At 66.1% G+C, this 17,718-nt stretch overlaps 1 protein-coding gene across 1 annotated transcript; it reads left to right on the top strand.

Annotated features, from left to right (window-relative positions):
* Positions 1 to 3,797: 3,797 nt before the first annotated feature.
* On the top strand, positions 3,798 to 17,395 carry LOC142094027 (transducin-like enhancer protein 1). Its single transcript, XM_075175857.1, is given in 22 exon segments — positions 3,798 to 3,848; positions 3,850 to 4,107; positions 4,595 to 4,717; positions 5,371 to 5,519; positions 6,235 to 6,298; positions 6,781 to 6,825; positions 9,916 to 9,978; positions 10,188 to 10,262; positions 10,928 to 11,123; positions 11,515 to 11,531; positions 11,913 to 12,017; positions 12,168 to 12,212; positions 12,484 to 12,639; positions 12,961 to 13,160; positions 13,162 to 13,375; positions 13,451 to 13,527; positions 13,798 to 14,047; positions 15,197 to 15,444; positions 15,682 to 15,829; positions 15,913 to 16,063; positions 16,445 to 16,521; positions 16,757 to 17,395. Coding segments are annotated over 22 exon segments (2,820 nt in total). The 3' UTR covers positions 16,865 to 17,395.
* Positions 17,396 to 17,718: the final 323 nt, after the last annotated feature.

The following is a 17,718-nucleotide window of genomic DNA, read 5'->3' as shown; positions in this document are numbered from 1 at the left end:
CAGGGTCATCCGGCTTTTGGCTCTGGCACAAGGGTTGGAGCTTGCTGGGGATGCCCCTCGGCAGAGCAAGCAGCTGGGGCAGCAGGCATCGCCGGGCCCCCTCCCCGCCACGTAACCCCGGCCCCGCTAGAGCCGCTCTGGCATGGAGGAGCTGGCAGCCAAGCCTGGAGAAGCAGCCAGCGGGTACGAGCAGCAGTTTGTTTTCTGCCGCTTGCCAGGAGCCGCACGGAGATGCGGCGCTGCCAGGGACGTGCTCTCTGGAAGCGCGGGGCTGCCGAGTGCCAGCCCTGCCGCGGGATGGCTGGCCTTTCCCCACCGGCCCTGGCTTTTGCTCAGGGGAAGGCCTGACCCGCGCAATGGCAGATGAGGTGGGTATTCCTGGGGTCCTTTCCTTTCCCATTCCTCCCATGACGTTCCCACCAAACCAAAGCTGCACTGCGAGGCTACCGGGGGCTGCAGGTCCCTCTCCATTATGGCAGGGATCACCCTGCTGCCAGCACGTCTCTGCCTCTGGGAGCTGCTGTGCGAGAGCTGGCTGCTGGACAAGAAATGACCCACACGGTGCAGGCAGGTCTGGCCCTGCCAAGCCTGAACCTTTCCCCTGCCTGCTCTGCCTCCGCCCGGGACGGACGGTGTGGGCAGCCGGTGCTGTTGGAGCCCCAGCACCCAGGCCTGGGCTGGGATAGCGGGGCTGCCGCTGCCTGGCTGGGAGCGAGCGAGGACAAGAGAGACGGCAGCGGCAGGGCAGGGGGATCTGCCAGCGGCTTCCTTGCCTTCCTCATCAGTGCTGCAATGGCTTTTGTCCAGCTCTGCTGCCATCGTGCCCTCGCATTGGGGAACGGTGCAGCCAGGGGGGGAGCCCAGTTCCCCCTGTGACAGCTCAGCGCCACCTCGAGCACATCGTCCCCCCCGCCAGCAAGGGCACGAGCCTGTCCCCGGTCCCACGCCCCGGTGCGCTTGAGGGGTCTGCCGCAGCCAGGGGAGAGGGACTCGAGGGGGCTGCAAGAGGCGGCTGCCTGAGAGCGAGGACACCAGGGTCCTGCTGTTCGGGGTCTCTGTTCTCTTCTGCTCCTTTGGCCTCTCTCACCCAGCCAGCCCCTCGCGCCCGTCGCAGCCCCCTCAGCCCCATGGGGTGATGCTGGGAAGCAGAAGGGCAGAGGGGACGGGGTTCCCAGGCTGGGGAGGGGGCTTAGGGGCGGAGATGGCGCATCAGTCCAGCTCTCAGCTGCTTTTTTTTTGTTGTTGTTATTTTAATATTTTTCCCTTTTACACTCTTGCTGCCTTAACATGACCTTGGCCAAATTATTTCCCCTCCCTTTGAGATTTATGGCCCTCTTCCAGAAATGATCTGCTCCGTCTACGAAAATAGACATCGTGCTGTTATTACATTTTAAAATACAATACGGGCTAGGAGACTGCTCTTCTGCCCTCTCCCTCCCCACCCCCAGCCACCCTCCCTCCACAGAGCACAAACCCCACAGGTCGCCAGTGCGGGGGCCGAGAGCGGGTGCAGGTCCAGAGGGGGGGGGCTCCATCCCTGGCTCCTCTTGGCGGAGCTGGGGTAACGGGAGATCTCCCATCTGAGACCGCAGCTGCTCTCAGAAAATGCTGGGATTGCCGGGCACAGACGGGGCGAAACGGGCTGGGTTTCCCACGGGGGGAGCTGAGGGTGGTCCCCGGCTCTGTAAAGCCATCAGGACCCAGGCTCATGGCTGGAAAACCCAGCTCACAGCCCGAGGGGACAGCGTAGCCCATCGCTCCAGGGAGTCCCGAGCCCTCCGGACATGTGCAGGGTGGCCTTTGCGCAGTCATGCTCTATTTCAGTGGTTTTGTTGAGGTTATTATTATTGTTCTTTTCTCCCAGGGCCTGGAGGCGAGTTGTTGTCCCCGAGGACGGGCTCTCCTTCCCCCGCTGTGCACCCCGACACGTCAGGAACCGGCGTGAGCGGCCGCGCGCTCTGGGGCGATGGTGATGGGGAGCAGAGGCAAAGGCAAGTGCAAACCCACCTTCCCAGCCCCATCTCAGCCGGAGGGGATCTGGGATCACGGGGATGTCCTGGAAATGGCTGCAAAATAAACCAAACCTGAAAATCCGATCAAAGTTGGACATTTCGGTCGTTGCTTTTCCTCCCCATCACCCTGTTTGTTTCCTGATTTGTGCCTGCCTGTCTTTATGCGGGCGGCTGTGTCTCTGTGTATACGTTTTGGGATAATTCGCTTTCTGTTGGATTTTTCCCCTCCTGTTGTCAATGCAGAGCCTTGTGCCGTCCCCGCTCCTGCCTGCAGATGTGAGCCCTTAAACGCGGTCACCCTTGGGCGCAGGAAGGCTGCGCAGACGCCGCACTCAGGTAATTTAAGGGGTGAATTTAACAGCAAATTTGAACTCTGCGGGAGGGAGTTTCCCTTCTGGATGTCCAGAGCTGATGTCTCTCTGGACAAACACCATCTGGGTAAAGGAAAAGGGGCTGGGGAAGTGTCTGGATTTGCTTTGCTTTCTGCTCAGAAGAGTCACTTTGATCATCCTGGAAAGCCTGGGTCTGTGCGTTCGGGTGCGAGGATGGGTCTGTCCCATGGGCCCGATGGCGTCGCTGCCTTCCCGAACGGTGACGGGACCAAGAGGATGGAGCTGTGGTGGGAAGGAAAGGGGCTGGGCCTGTTCGTGGATTAAGGTTAAACAGGAGGAGAGGCTGACCCCTCACAGCTGCTGCTCTTCAAATGTTTTATTTCCTGCTCTGTGTAAGCCCGGATTGACCTGCAGGCAGCAGAAAATGTCGAACAACAAACCATCTCCCTGAAAGGAGAAAAACACCAGAAAACCCACCAGAAAACCCCAGTGGGTTGTACGGACTCCCAGCCTGCGGACTGAAAACACGGGGGGGGGGGAGGCTCTGGGGAGGAGGGTGGGCAGCACTGGGTGGGGGCACTGGGGCTGGTGTAGGGTGAGTGGGCTGGCGATGTGGGGGTCCCTTTCCCCAGCTGGAGTGTCCACCCATGCTTGGGTTTTCCCAGGGGTAACGGGCCTCCTGGAGCAGCATCCCGCGGGGCTGCCGGAGCTGGGAAAAGCTGCCTGGTGGGGCGGGTGACGGCAGGGAGCTGGGGGCCGGGGTGCTGGCAGACCCACATCTGGGCCAGGCGGATACCAGACCCCTTTGCTGGCGGGGGGGGGGGATGCGTGGGGATCCCTAAGGGGAAGGGGGCTGGGCCCAGGACCCCTTCCCAGGCCAGCGCCCTGAGCTGTGGGGGGAGAGGGATGCTGCCGCTTCCCGCCATCACATGGCGCGGGGAATTCTCGGTGACCCGCAGCCCCGGAGCAGGATTTCGGGTTTCGTTTCTTTTCTTGATTAAAAAAAAAAAAGGGGGGGGGGGCAACGACTTCTCGTGTTCAGCGTTTATTAGAAAAAAGCCCCAAACCCAGCGCGCTGCCGGGCCGGGAAAGGGGCGGTGGCAGGGCGGGTGGCGCAGGGTCTTCGGTGCAAACCCCACGGCTCCGTTTTGCGGGCGAAGCCGCGGTGCCGGGGGCGGGGGGGTCCCCGCCGCGGAGCTGGGAAGGGGCCGTGGCCCCCCCGGCCGGGCGTCCCGCGTACCGGTAGCGGGGCCGGGCCCGCGGGGGGCGGCTTGGGGGCAGCCCCCGCCGCGGCCGCGCCCCCGGTGCCCCCCCCGGTGCCCCCCCCGGTGCCCCCCGGTGCCCGCCCGGCACCGCACGGGTTAATCGCCGCTCCCCGCCCGCGCCGCCTCTTCTTTGGCTGCTCGGCCTCCCCAGATTGACACCTTCCGCGGCGGCCCGGCCCGGCTGACCAATGGGAAGGCAGTTCTTCGCGTCCCACGTGGGGGCGGGCCGCTCCCGCGGCGCTCCCATTGGCTGGCGGCCGGGGCGATTGCCCGCACGGGCCAGGCCCCACGTGGAGCTGGCGCTGGCGCTCGTTCATTGATCGCGCTCCGCAGAGCGGCGGCCGCGGCGGCGGGGCGGGGGCGCCGGGCCCGGCCGGGCGGGGCGGGGGCGCCGGCCCGGCCCGGTGCGGTGCGGTGCGGTGCGGTGCGGTGCGCCTCGGCTCGGCCCGGCCCGCCCCGCCGCAGGGGCGCGCGCCCGGGTCCGGGACCAGCAGCGCGGTGAGTCCCGTCCCGCACCGGTCCGGTTCGGTCTACCGCCGCGCCGGGACTCCCTCCGGGCGGGGTCCGGCCCTGCTCGGGGTTGGGGAGGAGGCGAGGCCGGTCCCTCCCCGCGGCCGTACCTGCTGCGGGCGGCGGCGGGGCCATTGTCTGCGCGGCGCGGGGGGCGCGGGCCTGGGCCGTGCCCGCGGCGGGGCCGGGGGCGGTGGAGCCCGCGCTGGGGGCGGGCAGCCGGCGGGGGGTCCTGCGGCGGGCGGGTCCCTCAGTACCCGGAAGGAGCCCTGGGGCCCCCCGGTCCCCGCGGGGATGCGGGGTGGCTGGGCCCAGGCGCGCGGTGCGGGGGTCCCGGGTCTCGGCGGCCGCGGGGGAGCTGCGGGCGGGGCCGGTGCCCCGGGGCTCTGCCCTGCTCGGCTGTGGCTCCCGCCGGGCCCCGCTCCCCGGCCGGCAGTGGGTAGCACCGGGCGGTGACTCCCCGTCTCTCTCCCAGGGCCTGATCCGGAGCTGCGGAGCATCCCCAGGCCCCGGTCCTGAGCCTGCATCGGGGCCGGAGCAGCGAGAGGGATCCTGGGCCTGTCCGGTGCCAAAGATGTTCCCGCAGAACCGGCCCCCGGTGAGCCCAGGGCTCGGCCTCGTCCGCTTCGGGCCACGGGCGAGCACGTGGTGCTGCGGCAGCCGTGCTGGCCTGGCCCTTGGCAGGGCCTGCGCCCCCAAACCGAACTCTCCGGGGGGGCAAGAGGTTTCGGCCTTAGCCTGGAAAGTTGTGCCGACGGCGTCTAACGCGCTCAGGAGTGGTGGTGTGGCTCTTCCCAAACTGATGCTGAGCCCCAGAGCTGCGGGGATTTGGGTTTCAGGACACGCTGGAAGCTGGATCGCAGTCAGGGCGTGACCGTGGGACCGGGGACGAGTGGGCAGGAAGCTTTGCCACGTGCCACACGGGCGAGGAGGGACCCCCGCTGCCGGGGCTGGGCGGGAGGGCCGGGGGGGTTGCACGTTCTGCCCGCGCAGGCCGCACGCTCTGTGCCACCCGTGGTTGTTAATCCTCCTTTTCTGGCCCGGTGACTGAACCGATGCTGGCGAACGATTGCCCTCGGTGCCTGGCTGTAACCAGTTTCCTCTGCAGTAACTCCTTCTGCCGCCTCCTCCATGTGCCGCTCTCCCAGACGTCCCCGTAGCCTCTTCCCTGGGTGTGGGAAACCCCCGGGGGAACTCGCGACCCTCGCTGGGCCAGCGGCAGTGACGCCAGGGGTCCCCTCCTCTGCCTAGGCCCATCTCCAGGCACCCTCCGCTGCCTCGGGAGCCGCTGTCGCCGCCAGTGCCATCCCCAGCACCCCCCAGTCCCTCAAGCTGACTTACCCGGAGACCTTGGACCGCATCAAGGAGGAATTCCAGTTCCTGCAGAACCAATACCACAGGTGAGAAGCTGCCAGAGCTCGCGTGCCAGTAAGGCGCTGGGCACTTAACTGGCGCTGGCGAGAGGCGGGCTCCCCCTCGGCACTGGGCATCAGTGCGGGCTGGCGGGAAGCGCCGTCCCATGCTGCTGCGGGCACTGGTCCATCTGGAGGAACGGCTGTGCCAAGCACCACCTTGGTAGCTTGAAATGACACCGTTGGAGGGGGAAAACTCGCCCTCCTCCTGCCAAAAAGCACTGGGATGAGGGTAGTGGGCTTCCAGAGCCCGGCTTCTGGGCTGAGCTGGAGCTGTCACTTAGCAGCCCTGGAGTCCCTGGGATCCCCCCCCTGCCGCTGGCCAGGATCACCTCCCCTTCCCCACGCGGTGCTGGGCAGAGCAAGGTTTGAAACGCAGCTCGGCTTTGCAGCTCGCTCCATTTGGGAAGCAGATGCTGGGGAGGGGGGGGGGGGTTAAAACTCCGTGCAGATTGCTCCCTGACGCCTGGATCCCTTTGCTGTCCATCTCCTCTTGATCAGCCCCTTCCCACCCTCTTTCAGGTGGTTTTCTTGGCTTGTGCTGGGAGATGGGATTGAATCTGAGAGCAGGAGGCTGAAGCACGTGGTGCGCTGGGAGGGCTCGTGCTCTGTCCAGCCTGGGAGATCTTGTCTGGGGGGGGGGGAGCAGGGGGTCTCTCCCTCTCTCTTCCTCCCTCTCTCTTTCTTCTCTTTATTTTTACAGCTTGAAGTTAGAATGTGAAAAGCTGGCAACAGAAAAAACAGAAATCCAGCGTCATTATGTCATGGTTAGTGAGCTCCACCTGAAAGGAGGAGGGCGGTGGGGGGTGTCTCCTCCGAACCATCAAAGGACACGCAGCCCTGGGATGCTTTGGCTTCCCTTTGCGTTTGGGTTGTGTGGCCAGGCCCTGAGATCTGGTTCCTGTGGCTGTTATTGTCTGGTTTTCCCCCGAAACAAACTGTGGTGTTTGAGCAGGACTTGCTGCCGCAGCTCGGGGTGGCAAAGCCACCGTGCGGGTCGTCTCCTCTCCCGCCGACAGCGGGAGCCCGGGGGGGGGACCGTGTCCGTTCCGTGGGCTGTGGCCGTGTGCCGGAGAGACCTCTGCTCCCAGGCGAGGAGTTGGGGACCGTGTTCTCCTCCTGGCCTGGCCACAGTGCGGATGTTTGTGGCCGGGCTGACCCCGCGTGCCAGCACCGAAGAGGATTTTCTGGTTGTGAGTCCCCCCCCGGGCTCCCCAGCCGTGCTGATGCTGCCTTCTCTCCCTCGCAGTACTATGAGATGTCCTACGGCCTGAACATTGAGATGCACAAACAGGTGAGTCGGGGTGGGACGGGAGCGTTGTCCCGGCTCCCCTGTCCCTCGTCCCCTGTCCCCACCTCACCAACCGGGCCCTTCGGGGTCCTCCCTTCCCACAAAAAGCGTGGGAGGTCGCTCCCTGCCGTAGTCCAGGGAAGGTTGTGCTTGTGGGGGATGTGGTCCCAGGTGTGAGCGGCCGCTTGGGGACCGTCGTGGAGGAGAGCGGCTCCCGTGGGGTGCTGCAGCGTCACAGCGGGGTGACGAGCTCTGGCTCGCTGCCTTTGCAAGCGCCCGGTGCCAGCTGGGGACCGAGGAGCATCCTGAGGTGGGGAGGAGGGGGCTGGGCCGTGGGTGCGGGGTGGGCTCCCCGAGGGCTCGGGGTTGCACATCCCCCCCCCCCGCCCCTTGCTGCCTTCCCATCCCTCCCTTCCTCCCGCTGTGCCGTGCTCCGGGTCACCAGCTGCTCTGAGACAGAAGGTTTCTTCTCATCTATTTTTAAAGAGGCTGTGGAGGAGCCTGGCGAGGCGTGCAGCCGCCGCGGCCTCCTTCCTTCCCGCCCCGCGCCCCGCCACCGCCTTCGCCAACTGTTGCGCGGGAGCCGGCTCGGGCGGGTGGCGCGGGGGTGCCGGCACAGGGTGGGCTGACGGCCGCTCTTGCCGGCTTTGCGCCCGCCGGGTGGGTGTTTTCTGCCGCTCTCGTCGTTTCCCGCGGCATCCCCTGCCCCGTGCCGCCGTTGCGACCGAGAAGGAGGCGTGAAGCCGCCCTCGTGAGGGGCGATGCCGAGGGTCCGCCGGGCTTGGTGCCCCCTCCCCGGAGGACTGCGTGCTTCTCTCATCTGGCTGCCGGTTCTCCCCCGCCCCGGCCCTCGCAGGCTCGTGTTTTCTGCCGGTCCCAGGTGCCGCTGGCCACCCGCCAGCGAGCTGTCTGCACTTTTAACAAGGGCCCGTAAGTCTGCTCTGACAGCCAGCGGCCATTGTGTGAAAAATGGGAACCGCCTGCGCGGGAGCCGCGGGTTATCGCTGCCGCGGGGAGATCGGGTCGCCGGCTCTCCTCCCCTTTCCTCCAGATCTGGCGCTGCTCGTGGGCACGGGTGGGGGTCCCGAGCGCTCTCGGCTGCCCTGGGACCCCCCGAGGAAGCGCTTGGGCGAAGGCAGGGTAGCGCCTTGGCGCGGGGTTGCCTCCGTCCCCGCTGCGCCCAGCCTGGCATCCCCCAGAGGCTCCCCGGGCACCCGGCTCCTGCGGCGCTGGCGTCAGCGGCGCTGGCACCGGCACGGGCCGAGGCGCGGGGTGGTTTTGCTCTGGGTTTGTTTGGAGGAAAACGGGGCTGGGGGGCTGGCTGTGGTGGTGCAGCTCTCCAGGCTCGGCAGGGGAGGCTCAAGATAGGAACGAGCAGGAGATGTTAATTTTTTTTATTGTTTGTTTTTTTTTTTTTTTCCCTTTCTTTTTGGCATGGAAGGGGCCTGTAGCTTTTTATAAAACCACCTCCCCGAATGCGCCGGGCCTTGGACTTGCTCACCGCGAGCCAGAGGGGAGGTAACGGTGCTGGTGGCTGGGGGCGGGGGGGGGGGGCTGCAAACAGCATGATCATTTTTCATGCTGAGAGCGTTAAAGTGCCAGTAAATTGCACATTAACGAGTGCGAGTGAATTGGAGGCAGCTCTCCCCAAGGAGCTGCTGCCCATCAGTGCATTAGGGAAGAGAATCCATCACTGCCGGCCCCGGGAGACAGCTAAATCCTTCCCAGAACTGCCGGCTGCCAAATCTCCTTGCTCCCCCCCTTTTCTTTCTTTTCTTTCTCTTTTTTCCTCCCTCGGAAGGGGAAGCGAGGGCGGGTGCCGGATTGTTTCTGCTCTCTGTGGGTCTGGCAAAAACGGGTCGGTGGCTGCTTTGGGTGGCACGGGTTGTCCCTGGGTCTGTGTCCCCACACCGGCCGGGCAGCGTTGCGGCCCCTTCGCCCTGGCACTGCGGTGCCTGCGCCGGCCGGGCACGGGAGATGTGCCCGAGGTCCCGGCGGGGGTCAGCTCCGTCCCTGGCTGTTGGGGCCCTTCAGCCTCTGGTCTCCACCTAGGGCTGACAAGAGGGTCTGGGTTCGACCCCCTCCTCTCAGCCCCGTGCTGGCTCCATAACGCTTTCATCCTCCCCACCGGGATGGGCAGGGAGATCCTCGGAGCCTGGGACAGCACCTTACCGGGAGCCTGAGGCATCCCCTGCCTGTCCAGAAGCGGAGGGTGCCTGGGTTTAGGGAGAGCTGCTGATCTCTGCCCCCTCTCCGCTGCTGAGGTGGGGTGGGGTCCCCGGCTCTGCACGATGAGGAGCAGCGTGGACGGCTCCGCTCTTGCCTCGAGCCGTGGCGGCTCTCCCGGCTGTCACCCACTGGTGCTTAGGGCACCCTGCAGCCCCAGGGATGTGTCTGTGGGCTTGGGGATGGTTTCATGTCTGTGCTCGCCCCCCCCTCCAGCCTGGGACGTACAGCGTGGGGCTGGCGGGGGCCCCTACCCTGGTTGTGGGGCGCGATGGGAGCGCGGCACGGCGCAGCGTGCCGCCGCTCTCCCTCCCCGCACTGCTCCCGCGCTCGGCGTTCCTGATTGCCCGTGGCACTCGAGTGTTGCAGAAAAACAGCAGCTGGAAGGAGAGCACCTCTCCAGGGCTTCCTGCGGGCCGGGAGAGCGGCAATTAGCGGTTGTGGTGCCGGCAGGAGGCTGCGCCGAGGGCGGAGGGGAGCCTGTCGGGGCCGGGACCCTGACCCGCGGGGGCTGGAGGCTTGCTGGGGGGTGGCCCTCGGTGGCATGGGGCTCCATGTTCCTGGCTGGGAGGAGGTGGGAGCCATCCTGGGGCTCTCGGGGTGGGGGTGGAGGATGCTGGGCTCATGGAGGGGGTGCGTTAGGAAGGAGACCTTCCCTGGTCGCCTCCCCTCCTGGGGTGTTTCTGCTCCTTGGTGCTGAGCAGCAGGTTTTGGGGCCAAGCGCTAGCACCCTGTGGCTGCTTGGGTGGCGACGGGGAGGGGGCATCTGCCTGCCTGGGGAGGGGTCTGCTGCGGTGTGGGGGCCACTCGGCGTGGGGGCAGCTCTGCCCCTTGCCCTGATGGGTGCTGCCTTTCTGCTGCTGCCAGACGGAGATTGCGAAGCGGCTCAACGTGATCTGCGCCCAGCTCATCCCGTTCCTGTCTCAGGAGGTGGGTGAGCCCTCCGACCCTGCCCGGGCGTGCAGAGCTCCTTGGGGGCACAGGGAGCATCCCTGCTCGGGGACCCAGGCCCTGCACTTTGGGGGGGGGGGGCTGGCTTTGCCCCATCCCCTGAAGAAATGAGACCGCCGCAGCCCCTGCTCGCCGCAGGAGTTGGCGGGGGCATCGCCGGGTGCTGACGCCCTCTTCTCTCCCCGCAGCACCAGCAGCAGGTGGTCCAGGCCGTGGAGCGTGCGAAGCAGGTGACTATGACCGACCTGAACGCGGCGATCGGGGTACGTCAACCCTCTGCCCATCCCTTCCCGCCACCCCCCGCCCCCGGCCGGGGGGTGCTGGGCTCCCGCAGGCGATGGTGCCTCCCTGGGCTGGAGACCCATCCTGCCCCGAGTACGCGGGGGTGGGCTGCAGCCCCCTGCCCTCATTGCCTTCTCCCACCCGTGGCTGAGTCGGGGGGGAGGAGGGGTTGGTTTGGGGGGCTGCCAGCAGTACTCGGGGTGGAGGTGACGCTGCAGTGTCAAAGTGGGGTGCGGGGGTGATGGCTGGTGCGTGTTGCTGTGTCCTGACGCCCTGTGGCCCGGGTAGAGGTGGGGAGGGGGGTCGCCACCATCCCCACACCTCGGTTATTCCCTCAAGACCGCAGTGGTACGGTGGTATGGATACGGGTAGGGTCCCCCATCCGTATGGATACCAGTAGGGTTCCCCATCTGTCCCAGTAGCTCCTGTCGCAGGGTGGGAGGAGGCGGCGGGAGGGACGTGGTGGCCCCCGCAGCTTGGCTGGGGGCACCCTGGGAGCGTCCCCTGCCCCTCCTCACCCACCTCCCCGTGCCCTGGCTGCCCAGGGCTGCCGGTGGGGAGGAGCAGCCTCTTCCCCCCCCACCCTGGCCGGTGGCTGTTCTGACGCGGCCCTTCGGCTCTGCTTTCTCCTCCTCCTCCTCTCCAGCACCAGCTCCAGACCCAGCACCTCTCCCACCACGCTCCCCCAATCCCGCTGACCCCCCACCCCTCCGGGATGCAGCCCACCGGCCTCGCGGGCATCGGCAGCGCCTCGGGGCTGCTGGCACTCTCAGGGGCGCTGGGGGCCCAGGCCCAGCTCCTCGCCAAAGACGACCGAGGGGTCCATGACACCGAGCCCAGGGGTGAGTGGGGGGGGGGTCCCTCCTGGCACCTGGGAATGGGTGGTGCTGGGCTCTTCCCGCTTGGACGCTTCCCTGGGGTGGGGGCCAGGGCTGGGTGGGGGACAGCTTGTCCGTGCCTCCGGGCTCCCAACTGGGCTAGTGGAGCTGGGGACTTGTTGGCCAGGAGGGGTTTGGGTGGGGAATGTCCCCCACCGAGCAGCACCTCCTGGGAGGGCAGCGGGGTGGGCTGCGGGGGGGTCATCTCTAGCGGGGGTCCAGGACCACCCTGGGCCTGACCCTGCCATGAGCACCCCGGGAGGAGTGGGTGGCTTTCCTGGGGGGCTCTCGGCGGTGGCACAGCATGTCCCTCCTTCCCTCCTGCTGCTGCTGCTCCGCGTTGCCACGGCGACAGAGCGAGACCCCGGCCCCGTAAGTGCCTTTTCCTTCTCTTGCACCGTTTCCCTCCGGCTGCGCAGGCTCCGGCCGGGACCCCGGCAGCGGGCGGCCATGTAGGGGACAGGTCCTCAGGTCCTGCTCCCTGGCCCCGCTGCCGGCACAGCCGTGCGGGTGGGAGCTCTCCCCGTGGGGACCCCTTCCCGTGTCACGTGGGCAAACCGTGCCACCCCCCTGAGCAGCGTCCCCCTCCTCGCTCCTTCGGCAGGAGCTGAAACCCAAGCCTGGCGGCACGGGGGGGCTGCACTGGGGCCCTCCGTGCCCCGGGAGCTGGTCGCAGCCCTGCATTGGTGCTGCCTGTCCTAGGAGCCGGGCACTGCGGCTCACGGCCCCTAATGCTGCGTCCCCCTGCCCCAGAGCTCCCTGGCGCTGCCCAACGGGGAGCGGGCACGAGCCATCTCCGAGTACCTGAGCAGCAGCAAGAAGAGGAAGGTGGAGGAGAAGGACTTCGTTACGGACTACGTGAGCCTGGGGAAGGGGGACCGGAGGGCTTGGGGCATCCCCGTCCCCTCTTGTGGGGTGATGAGCGGAGCTGCCCGCACCTCCGGCATTCCCGGGTGGGAGCGAGGGCAGCCTCGGCCCCTCCGCCTCCAACCATCCTCTGCGTTTCAGGGCAGCGATGCGGACAAAAGCGAAGACAACTTGGTGGTGGATGAGGTGAGTGTGCCAGGGGCTGGGGGTGGCATGTGCTGCCCGTCCCTCTGCTCGAGTAGGGGGCTAACAGGCTGTTACAGGCGGAGGTGGGCACCGCGGGGAGGTGGCGGTGGGACCCCCGAGTCGTGCTCACCGGCCCTCGCTGATGGCAGCGATGAGCCCCTGGATCCCGGCTCCCAGCCTGGCCCTCACTTGAGCCACCATGGCCTGGGACGTCCCCACGCTCCTGCCTGCTCTGCTGCCTCTTGATTTCCCTTCCCCCCCCTGCTCCCAGGACCCCTCTTCCCCGCACAGCGTCCACTCCTACTCTTCCCGGGAGAACGGGGTGGAGAAGGTCCCACTGGGGAGGAAGGAGGCCATACCACTCAGCCCGACCTCCATGGCCTCCTCGAGCAGCACGTCCCCGTCTCGGAGCAAGGATGTGCCCACGGTACGTGCGCTGCGTGGGGGGATGCTTCGCTCGGGGGTTGTGCTCGCGTCCCCGCTGCCCGGGCTCGGCTGGCAGAGCCGCTGGCCACGGGTCCACCCGCCCCCCAACGAAGGCAATGCTGGGGGGACAGGGGGGGCTCCTGCTCCGTTAGATCCCCTCTCGTGTCCCATCCCGCAGACCCTGCAGCACTGGCTGGGCTGGGCTGCCATCAGGGGTGAGAAACGGGGACCAGCTCGCTGCGGGGGGACCTGAGGAGACCCCCCCCCCTGCCCAGCAGGGCGGGAGCGCGGCTGTCAGGTCTCCCCGCTCTGTTCCTGGCAGGTGGAGAAGGCAGGGACACCCAGCCTGAAGTCCAGCACCCCCACCTCCCAGGGCGACGTCGTGGCCCCGGGCTCCAGTGGTGCCCAGCAGTTTCGCCCCACCGCCGCCAAGGCTCCTGTAGACCCGCTGGGTGAGCTCGGCCCCGCCAGGGCCCGGGGTGGGGAGGGGGCAGCTCTGGTCCCGCCGGCCCCCATAGGGACGGACCCTTCATGCCACCTCTCTCCTGGCAGCCCTGGGCCTGAGGAACCCGCTGGGAGTGCAGAGCCCCTACTCGGCCACCTTTGGCATGGCCCACCCCGCGGTTAATGGGGACATGGCTGGCACCGGCGCCTATGCCAGCCTCCACCTCATGTCCCCGCAGCTCAACGGGGCTGCGGCTGCCGTGGGAGCCGGCAGCTACGGGCGCTCCCCCCTGGTACGTGAACCTCGTCCCCGCGGGACCCTGGGGGCTGTTGGGCGCGAGCTGCTCTCACCCGCTGTCCCCCCCCAGGTGGGCTACGACCCGCACCCCCACATGCGCATCCCAGGGCTGGCGGCTGGCATGCAAGTGGGGACTTCGGGGAAACCGTAAGTGGGGCTGCGCTGGGGGCTTGCTGGGGACAGGGGACGGGGTGTCCTGGGAGACGCAGGCGGGCCAGGGCCAGCAGGGATGAGGAGCACGGCCTTGGGGAGGGGGCACCCGTTGTGAGCAGTGGCCAGGCTTCACCGGGTGCCGCTCTGCTCACGGCTCCGACTCCAAACCACGCTGCCCGTGTCGGGCACGCTGGGTCCGATGCGGCGCCGGCCACTCTCCGCGGGGGATCTTCAGGTGGTTTTCACTGATCTGTCCTCTTCCAGCGCCTACTCCTTCCACGTCAGCGCCGACGGGCAAATGCAACCGGTGCCTTTTCCACCCGACGCCCTCATCGGTTCTGGCATCCCCCGCCACGCGCGGCAGCTCCACACCCTGACCCACGGCGAGGTGGTCTGCGCCGTCACCATCAGCAACTCCACGCGACACGTCTACACCGGGGGCAAGGGCTGCGTGAAGGTGTGGGACGTGGGGCAGCCGGGCACCAAGACGGCTGTGGCTCAGCTGGACTGCTTGGTAAGGAGGGGCGCGCCGCCGCTCTGGCACGGCTTGTCTCCCTGTTTCCCTGCTGTGGTGAAGACGGGGTCTGGGGTCCCCATCGGAGACCGCAGGGGGCATCTGAAAGCGATGATGTGCACCCAGGAGAGTCTCCGTCTGCGTTTCGAAGTGGGGGGCAATGCGGGGCTGCTGGGGAGGGATGGTGGCTCCGCGCTGCCCGTGTGCCCCCCTGCGCCGCCTCGTCTGTTCTGAGCGTCCCAAACCATTGGGGAGCTTTTATTCCTTGGCGCTGCTTTGTCTGACAGCACCTGCCCCAAGACAAGCCTTTGCCAGTGTCAACCCCCTGGCCAGATACTTCGTACGGGCCAGAATCGCATGGGCTGAAGCATCACTCGGATTCAGCTCTGTCCTTGTTTCTGCTTTCCCTTGTGTGGGTCTGGCTGGAGGGAGAACTCCTATTTCCTTTAAAAATAAATGAAATGGACTGTCAGACCACAGCAACTCACCAGAGCCAAGCTGGAGGCACAGCCATCACCTGAGAGTATTTTTAACCGATGTTCTTTTGAGTTTTTTTTTGTTTTTTTTTTTTAAACGGGCTGCTGGAGTCCCTGGGCCTGCTTTGAACAGCCAAACCCAGGTCCTCTCCTCAACTTGCTGGCCTTGGGGCCTGGGCAGCCTGACAAATATTATTCCTGGATGGTGCTGACCTTGAAGATACCAGGAAATGACTGAGTCATGATAATTTCAAGCTGCATCAGAAATTCAGGAGCGGGGGAAAATGGTGTTTTAGTGCTCGGAGCTGTGGGCTGTTGTAGTCTTGTTGGAGCTGCCTCCGCAGCTGCCCCTCGTCTGCTCCAGGACCGGCCGGGCAGCTGCTGGCAGGGACACTGCGGGGCGAGGGTGTCCCCAAGGCTGTTCATAGGCCAGTAATAAATTGAGGGGCTCCTGTGGGGGCTGGCCAGGGTGACTGCTCTGGGAATGGGATGGGGTGGGCTGCACCCCTGCCCCAGCCCTGCTGTCCCGGGAGGGCGGCTGTGGGTCTGCCCCACTGCTGCTGCTCCTGCCCTTGGGATGAGCTGCTGGCCCCGGGGTGACCACGCAGTCTGGGATGGGTGCAGAAGGGCTGGAGGGGAAGGGGTTAACGGGGTCTTCTCTCCTGCATCCCAGAACCGTGACAACTACATCCGTTCCTGCAAGCTGCTCCCCGACGGCCGCAGCCTGATCGTGGGGGGGGAGGCCAGCACCCTCTCCATCTGGGACCTGGCAGCCCCCACGCCCCGCATCAAGGCCGAACTCACCTCCTCTGCCCCCGCCTGCTACGCCCTGGCCATCAGCCCCGATGCCAAAGTCTGCTTCTCCTGCTGCAGCGACGGCAACATCGTGGTATGGGACCTGCAGAACCAGACCCTGGTCAGGTGAGCCTGGGGCAGGGGGAGCTCGGGGCTCCTCGGGCCAGGAACGGCTTAGTCCCCTCCAGGGGTGTCCCTACCCCTCCCCGCGGTCTAACCCTGGCCATGGGCCAGTCCCTGTCCTTGCGGCAGGGATCTCCCCCTCCTCACTACTGGGTACGGCCCTGGCTCACGCTCTGCGCTGCAGGCAACTGGCAGCCCTGACGGCCGTGCCCTCGCCCTCTCCGTCCCCCTCTTTCCCAGGCAGTTTCAAGGTCACACGGATGGTGCCAGCTGCATTGACATCTCTAACGATGGCACCAAGCTGTGGACAGGGGGACTGGACAACACGGTGCGGTGCTGGGACCTGCGGGAGGGGCGTCAGCTGCAGCAGCACGACTTCAGCTCTCAGGTAGGGGCTGGGGCCGGCTGGGAGCAGCGTGGGGCCGGCCGGGACCTGCCGTGCTGGTGCCTTGAGCCTCTTCCCCCCCCCAGATCTTCTCCCTGGGGTACTGCCCGACGGGAGAGTGGCTGGCGGTGGGCATGGAGAGCAGCAACGTGGAGATCCTGCACGTGACCAAACCGGACAAATACCAGCTGCACCTCCATGAAAGCTGCGTCCTCTCCCTCAAATTCGCCTCCTGCGGTAGGCAACACCCGTCCCAGCCCCCCCCCCGGGCTTTGGAGGCTCATGGGTGCCATCTCCTCTCCTGGCCGCGTGTCCCAGGGCTCGTTGTGCTGGGGGCAGGCACGGGCTTTGCTAGCCAGCCCGGTCCTGTGTGGATGCCAGTGGCACCTCTCGGAGAAGGGGCATCCATCCCTCCTGGAGCTGCACTTTCAGCTCTGTTGTCCCAGGACTTCCCTTTGTGTTCCTTAAAACAGCCCCTTGGTTAACGAGCGGCAGAGATGGGGCCTTCCAGCCCCCGCCTTGTATTACGCGCCGTGGGCAGGATTTGCTGCAGGAATCCAGCAGGGTGGGCCTGGTTCGGTGACATGATGCTCTTTGTCCCTCCTGTCCCTCCCCTAGGGAAGTGGTTCGTGAGCACGGGGAAGGACAACCTGCTGAATGCCTGGCGGACGCCCTACGGAGCCAGCATCTTCCAGGTGTGGGACGCGCGCAGCCATCGGGGTCGGGGTGGGGGGAAGATGTTCCTCTGGGTGAGGTTGCCCGGAGCTGGGACTGCCCAGCTGCAATAATAACCCCCCCCCTAAACAAACTCATCCCTGAACCCTCCCTGGGCACAGCTCGGGGCCCCAAGTCCCAAGGGGTAGGACCAGGACCTTGCTCTGGGGTTGCTTCTTGTGTTTTACCCCCCGCCCCTTGCCCTCCTCTCTCCAGTCAAAGGAAACCTCCTCCGTCCTCAGCTGCGATGTCTCCACGGATGACCAGTTCATCGTGACTGGTTCGGGGGACAAGAAAGCTACGGTTTACGAGGTCATTTACTGAGAGCGAGAGAGGTGCCAACTGCGGGGAGGGCCCACGCCACGTGGACAGGCGGACGTCCGCGTGGACAGACGGGTGGACTCTACCTGCCCTGCTGCTGACTTCCCAAAGAACGTGCAGCCCGTGGCCGGGGCATCCGAGCCAGAGGAGAGCGGCGAGGGGTGGAGGTGGCCCTGGGACCACGGCCAGGCGTCACGCTGGGCTGGGAGGTGGCGGCTGCTGCTCGCAGTGAATTTCCTGGGGACTTTCTCCTTGTTTTGTTCTTTATTTGTTGGTTTGTTTCTAAATTGGGATTGGGGGAGTTGGCGGGGAGGGGGTGGGGGTGGTGTGGCTGGCGTTGTTATGGTTTTTTGTTTGTGGGGGTTTTTTTTTAGGGTTTTTTTTTTTGTTTTTAACTTTTTGTTCTGGGTTGTGTTGTTTTTTTTTTTTTTTGTTAAGGCTCTGGGCCAGGCTGGGGGGGGATGGGCTCTGTCCTCATCTCTCTCTCTGCCTCCTAGGGTGTATTTAATAATAAAAATAAACAAAAAAAACCCACACCTGTGCCTTGTCCTGGGCAGCAGCCTCGGTGCTCCATGGTGGTGGGATGGAGCCAGGTGAGGATGGGTGAGACCGGGGTGGGGAGCCGGGGCAGTAGCACCCATCCCCTTTGGCCGCCGCAGCTCCTTTCCCTTTCCTGCACTGGGGCAGTTTTGCTGCACCCTCCGCTGCAGGGCCTGCCCTGCATCGGCCTCGTGCCCCGTGGAGAGCAACCCGGGGCCGGAGCGCTGCCGACTGCGAGGGGAAGGATCGGCGGCGGCTGCCGTGCGGTGCCGTCCCTGGAGCAGCCTCTGTCTCTGCAGGGTGTGGGGTAGAGGCCA

This window comes from Calonectris borealis, chromosome 28 (assembly GCF_964195595.1).
Source record: "Calonectris borealis chromosome 28, bCalBor7.hap1.2, whole genome shotgun sequence".
Taxonomy (NCBI): Eukaryota; Metazoa; Chordata; class Aves; order Procellariiformes; family Procellariidae; genus Calonectris; species Calonectris borealis.
This window is presented reverse-complemented; position numbering and strand designations above follow the sequence as displayed.